We start from the raw sequence: 13453 nt of genomic DNA, 5'->3' as shown, positions 1-13453 counted from the left end.
TTAGTGTTCATTGTACCTCCTTGTTGAATGGTAAATGTCAAGAGTTGTGGTATGGGAATGTAAGCAAATAAAGCACTTAGGAATATCGGGAGCATTCGGATGACAATTTTAGTCTCCTCTACTTGGGTCACACTGCAAAGAGACCAATTCCCTTTTGGTCCATTCAGAATTGCAGCTTTGTCCAGGAATCTGCAAGGGAAAAAATTGACTTGATTATTCTTTAATTCTGATTGGAATTAAAATGATTCTATCTTTCTTAAGTTAGATCTTTATGTTTAATGCTTAATAATCCACACTTAATGATTTATTTAGTGCAATTTGAGCTTAAAATGATTAGAGGAAATAGCTAAAATTTCAAAAGATGTCATTTTGTATTTTTGAGTGAGACTGTCTCGAGTGGAGCAGAACCAATTACCTACATAGCCCTTTTTCTCTTATCCGGTTTGGGAGTTGAACCTTTTCACATGTAAAGCAAGGCACAGCAAAGACTTGTAGTTTTAAGCATGCACCGAACCAAAGGAGGTGGACACATACATGAAGTGGTTGGGTATATTCAACTCCGTTTTATGGTATTTTGGTTATTTACTAAACACTTGAATCAGGATTCGGCTACTTTCCTTGCTTAGTTTAGGCTAAAAATTGGTCACTGAGATGTATGTGAGATCCTATTCAACCAGGACTAACCCTTGTACTGCCAACTAGAAAATAGTGAGGCGTTATAATTCATCGGGCATAATGACACCTATAAGGGCCCAAACTAGGTTATCTTTCCTGCATCTTTGCCTAATGAAGTATAGTGCTTCCTCTACTCATTTTAAGCTGAAATTGCACTAATGAGACGCTTACCAAACCCATTTAATGCCATGTGGCAAACTAGTTTATCTTTCCTGTATTGTTTACTTACATTGATGATTTCTAGACTTACCGGAGACTCTGTGTGTGTGGGAGTATCTCCCCTATCACCTCTTCATCAAGAGATCCTTGGTATAATAATTCTGCTCCATTTTCCGGCAAGGGAAGATTTCTCTTCTTAAATGCAGCCACCAAAACCTGAAGATACAGAAGAAAATTAGCAATCTAAACAGATATTAAACATAAAGAGATTAAAAAATCTAATTAGGAGATCAAGTAGACTTTAATTAATTCCTACCTGCAACATTCTAGTAAGAGGGCTTCCACTTGGGATTTGATGCCTGTAGAATTTAATACCAAATGCAAATACTATGATTCCTAGTAACATAACACCTGAAGTTAAAGCAAAACCTTCAACCCATCCTTTGCTGGACTCAATCCACACTATCAGGATTAAACCGATCACTGATCCTCCAAAAATGGAAACATTTAACCAGTTGAAATAGCTCGATTTGCGGCGGGACTTGCTGTTAGCATCCTCATCAAACTGGTCAGCACCAAATGGTGGGAGGTTGGCTCTTAAACTTCCTTCACCTATGGCTATCATGTACAAAGCTATGTAGAGAACAGCAGCTTTGGGGCCATGGACTTGTTTGCAGTTGCTTTGTTGCCCAGAGGTTTCACATGCTGGTGGCCTAAGTGATGGGAAATATGCTTGAAATGTAAGCATTATAAAGCCCTACAAGAAGAAAACCATAACAAGTGTGTAAGATTTGATTTCATTTAAAGATTTTCTATGATTGTTGTCATTCATTAAACTTTTCTTATGCATGAACCCAGGTACTCTAAAACCCTTTTTTTTTCTTCTTTTTTTTTTTTTGGTGGGGGGGGGGTGGGGTGTGTAAGTACGGGTGTCAATCCTGAGCCCGCACCAGTAGGCCCGACCCGGCCCGACTTGCTTATGGCCCGACTTGAACCGGCCCGTTTAATAAATGTGTTGGGCTTAAGCCCGGCCCGTTTATTAAACGAGCATCTACGATGCAGAGTAGTAGCCCATCGGGCGCCTGACCGGCCCGACTCACTTAAGTAGCCCATCAGAACCGACTCACTTAGCCCGACCGGCCCGACCCCCTTTAGAAAAATGCTTAAATTGTAAATACCTATTCTACCACTAATACTACAAAATATGAGTAATGCTTAAATTGTAAATACCTTTTCTAAGAATCTTATCTTCTTAAATTCTAAGAAAAATGCTTCAAATGTAAAGCCAATAGTTTAATCCTCTTAAAAAATGATTTTAGGGTAGGCCTGTTTAGAGCCCGTTTATAATTAAATAGGCCCATAGCCAGTTTAAGGCCCGTTTAAGGTAGCCCAATTAAAGCCTGACACCGATTGGCCCGATTATAAATAGTACCATGCCCCCCCAAACCCATGCCCGTTTAAGTAAATGGGCGTTCACAATGCAAGGATTTCACACTGCCAAGCCCGGTTAGGCCTAACCGAGATTAGCCTGGCCCGACTGATTGACACCCCTAGATATAAGTGTAACCTGATCTCTTTGGTAATTATTTCTTGCATAGTTTTTTAGAACCCAAAAATGAATATCTTGGAATATTTTGTAATACCTAGTTGGAGATGCTTAGGAAATAGCCTTTCCGCGAAGCGAGGGTAAGGTTGCATACATTATGATCCTCCCAGACCCCAATGGCCGGAGCCTCGTGCACTGGTTACAATAGTACATATCTAGAGATGCGTAACTTCAGGCTAACTGACCCTATCTGGGTCTACTTACACATTACTATAGAACACATAGCTCCAGCCTCTATGGGGAAGGTAATAAAAGATCGTCATATGACCATAGGCTTTGTTCGGTTGTAAGGAAAATAACAGGAAAAGGAAGCGAAATTTTCAAACCTAAGAAAAAAAAATTGTAATTATTCTCCCACATGGTTGTATCACTAATTCCAAATAATTCCCCTTGCACTCAAACGGAGAAACTATGGAAGATGAATTTTTATCCTCCTTGGAACCCTATACCTAAAAGCAAGATATGACAATCACATAATAAATTGAAGAGGAAAATGGAAAATGGAAAACGGTTTGTGTGGGAGAGTGTGGCCCTTGCGCCTAGACACATGGGGGCAAAATGACCAACCGACCCCTAATGAAATAGAAAATGATGCATTTTTTGATGCTTCCTCATGTACTCTCATTAGCACACTCCCCCATAGAAAAACACTTCCCTAAGTTAAAATGGTTATATTCCGGACCAAAGTTATCTAACTAGTTTCTTAAACACCCCCACACCCACCCCCCCCCCCCCCCGCAAAAAAAAAAAAAAAGTCACCTAAGTGATTCAACTAAATAAACAAGTAAAAGGGTGAATGATTAAAATTATTTTATTGACTAACTAGTTGGCCATACTTCCCAAAGCATTAGGCATGCTCTTCAAAATTTATTGACGTCAACCAGATTAAAAGGTATAAAAGATCTCATCATGGTTGTAAAATGCATTACTGCAACTTTTTCCTCAGAAAAATATAATTAAATATAAATTAATAAATAACTTGTCTATAATCAGAAGCTGAACTTGTATCTGATCACGTCCAAATTGACATCGACATCCCATCTTCAAGTAAGATTCAGATCTGGATTTTTCGTTATTCCCAAGTCCCAAGTGCAAACAAACTTTACAGAGGTTAAAAAAAGATTCAAATCCCCTTTTTTTGTTTTTTGGATGGGAAAGGTAGGGTTGGGGGGCTGCAACTAAGGAAGATCCAAAATCAAAGTAAATTCTAACTGCTTTGTGCAATAGACAAAGAGTGAAGTTGCTCTCAACTACTTTAATGTCAAGATGAGATTTTAGCAAGCTTTACAGAGGTTAAAGAAAGATTCAAATCCCTTTTATTTTTCTTTTTTTGGGAGTGGAAGGTAGGGTTGGGGGGGCTGCAACTAAGGAAGATCCAAAATCAAAGTCAATTTTAACTGCTTTGTGAATAGATAAAGAATGAAGTTGCTCTCAACTACTTTAATGATGAGATTTAACAAGCTTTACAGAGGTTAAAGAAAGATTCAAATCCTCTTTTTTTTTTTTAGGGGGATTGGGGTGAAGGTGGGGTTGGGGGGCTGCAACTAAGGAAGATCCAAAATCAAAGTCAATTTTAATATATCCCTTTGTGCAATAGATGAAGAATGAAGTTGCTCTCAACTATTTTAATGTAAATATGAGATTTTCATCCCCTAACCACTAGCAATATTTTAGAGGTTGTAAGAAGGGAATTAGACAAGGTTTTTATGATTTTAGTTGTTCACTTCATGTTGTTAAAGGTCAATGCTAAAAAACCCATTTAATTCTAAGTAAAGAATTAAAATAATTATTTTGAGTACTATGAAAAAGGCGAAGTTATCTAGGATGGATCGTTCTAACAAAATATAAATAAATAAAAATGTATATATATATATATAAGATAAGGTTCTTATGCATTATAGGGAGAGTATATTCTAATAAATTTGTTAGGATGGTCGAAGTTTCTGTCTTGTGGACAGTAGACCTCGTGGTCTCCAACTTAGGAGTTGAGTTTCAACTAAAACAGGAATCACCAACAATAATAGCTAAGCCTTATCCCAACTAAATGGGGTCTACATGGATCTGTCCGAAGACAAAATAGTGATAATATAATACAAAGAATAGAACATATCAACACAACACATAACAATAGAAATCACCAAGTGGCAAAGGAAAGATTTGAAAATTTAGAGACTATGAGAGGATGCATGCCAATAAATGGGAGAGTATTCGATTGAACTAAATGCTGAAATTTATGAGGTGGTTAATCTAATCCTACACATATTTATACAAAGGAGGAAAACTACCACATCATCCTGCCACATGTCTAAAAATTAGTGAGCCACCTTGATAAATTTTCTAGGTCAATTTGGCAATTTCATCGTAAACAACTTTTGATATGAAACCATTTTTTCCCTTAAATAAATATAGGAGAAAAAAAGTTTGAAAGGCATAGTGTGGTCCCTATGCCTAAAAAGGCAAAAATCCTGCCAATATTGATGCTTCTATGTGTATTCGCATTCAATACCTTTTAGGGATCCCTTTAACATTAATAAAATACAAGATAATTGAGTTCTAACTAATTACATCCATCCCATAAAGTGTAAAAGAGTTTTGTCAACTCAACGGATTATATTTGAGCTACATTTAATAGATCAGGAAGCTCAAAAGATCTTTGCATTGAGATTTGTATCCTAGTTCACTGGTTCATCACATGCTTTAAAGCCAATAAGGATTAGAAGTTGACTTCTAAGAGCTCAACTTTGAGCAGGTCAGCCAAAACATGCACTAAAAGGCCTTGGTGTAAGGGTGTAATAATTCAGGCTGTCTAGGTTGTGCAATTGATAAATTTTGAATAATATTAACTTCTTTTCGAGTCCTATCCAATCGATATAGTTCAATTATAGACCCAAATATATTTGGACACGCAGATTAAGTTTTTCAACTTTTTTTGGCCAAAAGCATCTCCTCCCCTCACTACAACAAAAAAAAGTTCATAACTGCAGTTTTTTAAACGATAAGAATGATTAAAAATCCGTAATAATAGCCTATAACTACGGATTAGCAGGACCCAATTGGTCAGTGTTTTATGGTAAAGTTACTGAACTTTGTCAGCACTTTCTGATCAATAGGCCCCAAGCTGGTGTCATCAATCCTTCTATTGCTTTGGTTAGTCACTCACAGGGCCTTTACGTTAATTCACATGGGGTGTGGGTTCACCTGAGTCACCTCATTGGCCCCTATTATGTTATGAGGGTAGAACAAGCAAGTGGTGAGGCAAAGTCTTCCCTATAGAGAAATTAAGAATTATAGCTCATATCATTTAACCCCCAAGGTCTCTAATGGAGGAAGATAAGACAGATCACTCTCAACATTGAGACCCAGAAGAAAAACCTTTAAAAAAAATGTAGAGAGAGAGAGAGAGAGACTTACGAGGAAAACAAGAGGAGCAAAAAGAAGTAAGGTTTTGAATCTAGTGATGTAAGAGTCTGAGATGAAGGCACCAAGCAAAGCGAAAGCGCATGTAGCACCAAAGAAGTTGGTGACAGTGGCGGAGGCAGTGGCAACATCCATATGCATGGTACCTCTAAGATATGTCACCAAGTTTAGAAAGGTTGGTGCATAGGACATGTTTGTCATCACCACCATAACTGCAACAAGAGAAGAAGAAACCAACCCATCTCATCCACATCTCAAATTCTCAATCAAAAATATCCAAAAAGAAAAAAATAATTTGAAATCTGACTTGGGTTTAGAGATTAGGGTTTCACTTACAGCAGATGAAGAAGGCAGCTTTGGCTCCACCATGTCTCTCTTTGTTGATGGGTCTGCCCTTCCAATCCATGAAAACCTGGACAGCCATTCTGTTGGTGTTGGAGATGGTATCTGGTATATGCCTGAAACTCAAGTCCCCTTTCTTTATATTTGTAACCTAATGATAAGACATGGGTAGTTAGTAAGTATTAGTCAGGGGATATGATTTGGGTTTTTTTTTTTTTTTTTTTTTAGACAACATCTAAGAATTTTATTAAAGGAAATCATAGGAAAAAACCTCGTGCCAAAACCGGAGTTTGTAAGAAAAAGTAAGGGAGTAAACCACCAAATATTTGAATGTCCAATCGAAAAACCCCTTTAGCTAAATAAGAGGCTGTGGGCTTCTCTCTTAGAAGAAAGGGGAACAAACGAGAAAATCACTAAAGAAATTAAAAAAAAAAAAAAAGGTTGAACTTTAACAACTAGGTTTTTATTCTAGGTATAATTATATTTCTGAACATAATTTTAAGGGGAAAAAAAATGTTGTTTAGTCGTGTTTCTCTAAACCCACACATAAGGGGGTAAAAAATGACCTCCACTCCCCTTCTATTGGATGCTTTTGCATGTCCTCAATGCAAAAGCCACGCGACCAGACAGCTAGCAAACCATTCCCCTTATTTGAAAGACTAGTTGAGTTGAAATTCACTCAACTTGACAGGTAACATTGAGTCACATCGGAGTTTCAATTTTATAAGGGTAATTTACAGTGCCACCCCCTGAAGAATGCCAATATTAGAGGGACACCCCCTCTCTTTCACCAAATTGGACTCGGACCCCTTACCGTCAGTCTCCGTTAAGTAAAGATTTGAAAGGACATTTTTACCATTTTAATGAAAACAAATAATAAATCATATTTTACCTGCTATTTCTCACTGAGTGTCTGCAACAGCAGCTACCATCGGCATCCGCAACAACAGCCACCATCGGCGGTTCCAACTTCTTCTCTCTCTCTCTCTCTCTCTCTCTCTCTCTCTCAACCTCAAGGCCGACTATCCCTACGATCGAATTTGGGAGACCTCGGCAACGGCTTTCCTATATGATGTCCCAATATATTTCATAACATATTACAGCTTTGTTCGGTCGCTTTTTAAACTCAAAATATTCTGATATATTTACATTCGGATCAGTGCTAGATTTTGTTTTCAATACGCCTGTGAAAAACAGAGATGTGGAAAACGGCGGCAATGAAGGCAAGATATCTCTCTCTCTCTCTCTCTCTCCTCTCTCTCTCTCTCTCTCTCTAAACCTCAAGGCCGACTATCCCTACAATAGAATCTGGGCGACCTCGGCAACGACTTTGGTCATGGCGGCCAGTAGTTGTGGGTTCTTTAAATGAGGAATAGGGTTTTAGAGGGAGATTTTCATAGGTTAAAGAGAGCTTTTCAAAGAAAGGAGATCGGGAGTTAAGAGAGTTTCAGAGGGGGAGTTCATTGGCCAAAGAGGGTTTCAGCCTAGATTCGGCGGGAGTCAAGAGAGTTTCAGAGGAGGAGTTCGTTGAGTCAGTACTTACAACCATACGAGGCATGAAGCCATTGTGAATCGATGCGATTTCACCGCCGATAAGTCCATTGAAGAGCCCGTCCAGGTCTCCATCGCCGGTATTTGGATCGATGAGGCCGAATCTATCCGCGGCGGATATGGAGCAGAGGCGGCGGCGGGGTGGAGAAGGAGGACGTGAGGGAGAAGGTTTGGCACCTTCACCGGAAGGGGCTGCAGCCGCCGATCGACTACTCCGACTTTCTTCTCCAACTCAATGACTCACGCGGCGGATATGGAGCAGAGGCGACAGTGGCGGAAGGGATCTTCAATCGATTTTGGGAATACAACCATTAAGGGAAATTTTGGTATTTTCCTATTTTTAAGGGCAAAATGGTATTTAAGAAAATTTTGAATTGCTGATGTCAGCATTTTTAATATATTTTGTAACGATGACTGACGGCAAGGGGTTCGAGTCCAATTTGGTGAAAGAGAGGGGGTGTCCCTCTAATATTGGCATTCTTCAGGGGGTGGCGTTGTAAATTACCCATTTTATAACAATATAGAAACAAGTTGAAATTCTCATTAATAAAACCAGGCCCGGGCACAGATATGATGGATTTGGACTCAGATCTAATTGATTAGGACCAAATATCCGTGTGTCTAGTGAAACCTAGACTAAGATTTAAACAAGATATCCAAATGTAGGGAAATCTTCTTGCAAGCAAAATTAAAGGTGAAAAATAAATTATGGGGAAGAGTTCTCTGTTCAGGGCTGACGTGGCCCTTGAACCAACGCATGGGTCAATGGAAAATTACCTAAAAGCACTACTAGGATAGGCATTATTGCCTTTCATAGGGGGTGGGGCAGTCATTTCGCTCCTCCCCCATGTGTCTGGAAGCAGCCCCACACTCCTCCACATAAATCATTTTCCCATAATAAATTACAAATTTAATTTTTTTGCCCTTCTAGGATGACACTTTTTTTTTTCCCAATAAGGGTAAACCCTGTCATTGCACATTAGACAATGACAATTCATATTGATAAGTCATTTTTCAACTTGTATTGAAAAATGAAAACACTCTTGCCACTAATTTAAATAAAAATTAGAGATAAGAGAAAGGACAAACAAAAGAAGGTTACAACTTCTCATATCACTAATTTGGTTAGAACAAGTTGCACCTTTTTTTGGGTAAAGCACCAGTTGTACCTAATTATCCTTTAGAAAAGGGCTAGGCATATACTGGCCATCCGTGTGCAACACCAATGGAAACATAGGATGGGGCATTATACAAAGACAGTGGATGATCTCAAAAGGGGAAGTGGACATAGAAAATGCTAGCTAATGGTGCACAGGTGATGTGTCCAGCCTTTTCCCTTATAGTATACTTAACACAAAATACCTCATCGATCCTCAAAATCATTTCATTATCGGATTTGGATCTCAACCCAACTAAAACCCAGTTGGTTGAGATCCAGATCGAAATGATTTTGAGAGAGAGAGAGAGAGAGAGAGAGAGAGAGGATTAATCAACTCTTTGAGGAAAAAAAATTTACAGATCCTACTCCTCTACGACATAGCAAGGTGTGCAGCGCAGATCCAATGGCTATGGAGCACATGGGCATGCATCCTAATGCACAGATGTATGCTCCAAGGCAGCCGTTAGAGTGCCATGCCATAAATGAGTCCCATGCAAAAATTTACATCCATGAATCACCCGCCACACCCAAACCATTTGTAAGCCTCTTCAGAGTACAAAAGAAAGAGTGGGAGAGAGAATGGAAAACTGTAGTGGATTTATTATTTGTGTCCCTACGTGTATGTGTGGGCCAATGGAAGCACATGTAGAAGCATTAGTAAGAGCGACAATATTGCATTTTATAAGGATGGGGTAGTCATTTCGCCTTCCCTCTATGTTTGACGCAGTCGTATGCTTTCCCCACATAGTTCTTTGTCCCCTATTTATTTTTTGGAGAAATGTATTCTGTTTAAGAAGTGGTTTATGATAGCACTTCCATGTATCTTTCTCTCTCCTCCACCCTTGTGAAATAATATCACTACGTTTTATTAGAAAGGAGTGAGAAAGACAGGAAACACGGGCATAAGCCATGCTCTCAAAAAGAAGACCTTTTTTTTTTTTTTTTTTTTTTTTTTTAATAGTAACTATAGTGGAGTGGAGGTGCAGCTTCTTTTGTGAGAGATTTGACCAGACACAATTGTGTACCAAAGCAAGAGTTTTAATAGTTCCGTCACTTCCACGCCACTACCTCTACATGTTTTCGGGAGAAAGAAAGCTGATTAAATGGTATTAAACCGGATATCAATCAATACTCAAGGAATCTTCTATGGGATACTTAAAGGTGGAAGAATCTAAATGACAAGGACCACTTATTTCACTTTATGGATTTAGGGGCCTCACGAACGAGGATTCCGTTCCTCTTTAATTAATTGGACGTTTAATTAGTGACCAAAGCTTGGGAGGATTTGGGGATACACACCCATATATTGGGACGCATGTCCGAGATTCTATCAGTCCTTAGATCATTAATTGGACACTCAATTAATTGAAAATGATTTTTTTTCCACTAAGGAGGGAAGGGCGGGGTGAGTGTGTGTGTGTGAGAGAGAGAGAGAGAGAGAGAGAGAGAGAGATGGATGCGAAGGAAGCCAAAGCCATGGAAGCTTATGTATCCAAGCCAAAATGGGAGAGAAATGAGAAAAACAATTTTAAATGTGAATTTACAATATTACCCCTCCAATAGAATTAAAATAATTCTTAAGGGTAAGAAATTTGGAGTCAAGTGAATTAGGTACCCCGAAACAAGAAACCCCTTTCACCATGTTTGATTGCAAGGGAATATTGAAAGGAAGGGGAAGTGAAAATTTTTAAACTTAAGATTGAAACTTTTGTAATCATTATCCATATGATTTCATATAATTGTATAAACTACTTAAATTTCTTACATTATTTAGCAATAATACATTTTATATGTAATTTTTATTTTACACTTTATAAGAAAAGTTATAGCAAATGATTTTGGATGCAAAGTAAAATGGATTTTAATAACTAAATATGGAATTATGATTTGAAGTGAGTGGCATATCATATGTGGTAAAGACTAAATTTTTTTTTTTTTTTAGTTTGAAAATTTCTCTTTCTTTCCCTTCCCTTTAATTCTCTTTGGCTTCATTCGGTTGTAATGAAAATTTAAAGGAAAGGGAAGTGAAATTTTCATACTTTAAAAAGAATTATGTATAATTATTATCCCATGTGATTGTATAAACTATTTAACTTTCTTAACCGTATTTAGTAATGATATATTTTACATGTAATTTTTATTTTACATATTATAGCAAAGGGTTCTGGATGCAAAATAAAGTGAAATTTTATAACCAAATATGGAATGATTTGAAGTTAATGTTAGAGTCACATGAGTAATGATTACATATATATATTTTTTAAATATGAAAATTTTACTTTCAACAACAACAACAACAAAGCTTTGTCCCAACTTAATGAAATCAGCTACATGAATCCAAGCAAAGCCAAAGTAAGAGAAAATATAAAGTGTTAAAGGAGACAAATTAGTAAAGCACTAACAAAGTAGAACATAGCTAAAATGGGTCCGCTACCTAGATCATAACTCTCCAATCTGCTCTATTCAAAACCATATTTAGGACAAGACTTAATTTGTACATGTCTTTCCTCACAAACTCTCCTATGGTCATTTACTTCCCTTTTCTTTAATTCTCTTTACAATCAAACATAGCCTTTGCAATAAAAAAGAACATTTCCAAAAACTGAATGGATTATACCATTGTAATATAAAAGTATGGAAAAATTAGAATATGATTTAAAAAAAAAAACCCAAACTGTAATTTAATGATGTGACACCAAAGACGTATTTAAAAAAAAAAATTAGATACCCAATTGTAATTTAACCTTATTTATATCTTAGCCTGCAATGAGTTTTAATAAAAATAGTAAAAATACACATACAAATGCACGTGGTGGTAGTCTCGAAGTTAAATATTTTCTTAAGGCAAGATTATTGGGTCAATCCATTTGAAGTAAGTTCTGCAAAACTTGGTGACCTGATTTTTCAAAGTTTGTATTTTCTGAGAACAAAATTAAACCTAATTATTTTGAATACAATAGAGAAAATCCATAGACTAAAGAATACAATTCCCATAATAAAAAAGAGATGAGAATATGAAACATAAGAAACATATACCTCGTCTTCTTCTACAAAGGTCTTGAGAATGACATTAATCTCACAAATAAAATCACAAAACCAAAATCAAAGACTGACTAAAAGAAATATCAAATTTTGTACAAGCACAAAATTTAATTTTTATACTTGATGAAAATAAATGGCCTGCATTACCAATTCTATTGGACTTTTAACAACCAATGATCCATTTAAACAAAAATAAAGTTTAGTTTGGTAAACATACCTTGTGGATGTGGAGTATCTGAAATTGAAAATTGTGGTGCCAGTGATCCAAAAGCAAAGAAAGCTGAAGTTGAGAAATTTTGTGCTATTGTAGTTGAAAAGAAATCTGAAATTGAGATATTCTGAGCTATTGTAGTAGAAGAGAAATCTGAAATTGAGAAATTCTGGGATATTGTAATTGTTTTTTTGTCTTCTTTGTGGTATATATAAGGAAGGATATTATATTATAGAAATAATTTAAGAGAAGTAATGGTGTTATTAGTGAAGGATTCCATGAAGTAAAAACTTTTAAAATCAATGGAAGAGGATTGAGAGAAACCGTTTTTGTATAGTAAATCTCTACATAATTATTCTCTCTCTCTCTCTCTCTCTCTCCATATTTGTCTTTGTAAATCGCCTTATATTTTATCCCCCACAATTAGGGAAAGGAAAATCACGCCTATTATGGGTTATTATGTGCCTATTTTTTTAACCTTTTTAATACTTAATAATTATAATTAATCATTATTCCGCCCTTCTCCTCCACATTTAGAGAGAGAAAGAGAATTATAGAGAGTTTATTATTATTATTTCTTTCATCTTCCATTTTGATGGGTGAGAGGATGAGTGAGATTTTTTTTAAATAATTATAGAGATTTAAATATATATATATATATATATAGAGAGAGAGAGAGAGAGAGAGAAAATTATAGAGAGTTTATTATTATTATTATTATTATTATTATTTTCATCTTCCATTTTGATGGGTGAGAGAATGAGTAAGAATTTTTTTTTAAAGTAATTATAGAGATTTAAATATATATATATATATATATATAGAGAGAGAGAGAGAGAGAGAGAGAGAGAGAGATAATTATTAATTTTTTTCATCATCCATTTTGAGGGTTGAGGATGAGTGAGATTTGTTTTAAAAATAATTATTGAGATTTAAATCTGAAGAGAAAGAGAGATAGAGAATTAAGGAAGAGTAATAGAAAGAATTACTTCCCCTTTCTCCTCCACGTTTAGAGAGAGAGAGAGAGAGAGAGAGAGAGAGAGAAGGATTATAGAAAGTTTATTATTATTATTATTTTCATCTTCCATTTTGAGGGGTGAAAAGATAAGTGAGATTTTTTTTTTTTAAATAATTATAGAGATTTAAATAGAGAGAGATAATTAATATTTTTTTTCATCTTCCATTTTGATGGGTTTTTTTATCATTTGGAATTTTTTATTAGTAGATATTAATGGTTTTTTTGTCTTTTTTAAAATGTACACCAAAGACGGGGAATACATACTTTCCAATA

General features: G+C 36.2%; 1 protein-coding gene across 1 annotated transcript in view; it reads right to left on the bottom strand.

Moving 5' to 3' along the window:
- Positions 1–16: 16 nt before the first annotated feature.
- The window catches only part of LOC122063522 (protein NRT1/ PTR FAMILY 4.3-like), a gene marked incomplete at its 3' end in the record, with an annotated part of 24251 nt that continues 10814 nt past the window's right edge, over positions 17–13453 (bottom strand). Inside the window, exons 2-6 of the mRNA XM_042627217.1 lie at positions 6194–6350; positions 5852–6069; positions 1151–1591; positions 926–1050; positions 17–189 (exon numbers count right to left, since the gene is read on the bottom strand). Coding sequence (XP_042483151.1) covers positions 17–189; positions 926–1050; positions 1151–1591; positions 5852–6069; positions 6194–6281 — 1045 coding nt within the window. The remainder of the gene's footprint in view (positions 190–925; positions 1051–1150; positions 1592–5851; positions 6070–6193; positions 6351–13453) is intronic.

The sequence above is a fragment of the Macadamia integrifolia genome, unplaced genomic scaffold (genome assembly GCF_013358625.1).
Source record: "Macadamia integrifolia cultivar HAES 741 unplaced genomic scaffold, SCU_Mint_v3 scaffold1347, whole genome shotgun sequence".
Lineage (NCBI taxonomy): Eukaryota > Viridiplantae > Streptophyta > Magnoliopsida > Proteales > Proteaceae > Macadamia > Macadamia integrifolia.
Note: the sequence above shows the minus strand (reverse complement) of the source record. Positions and strands in the feature narration are given on the sequence as shown.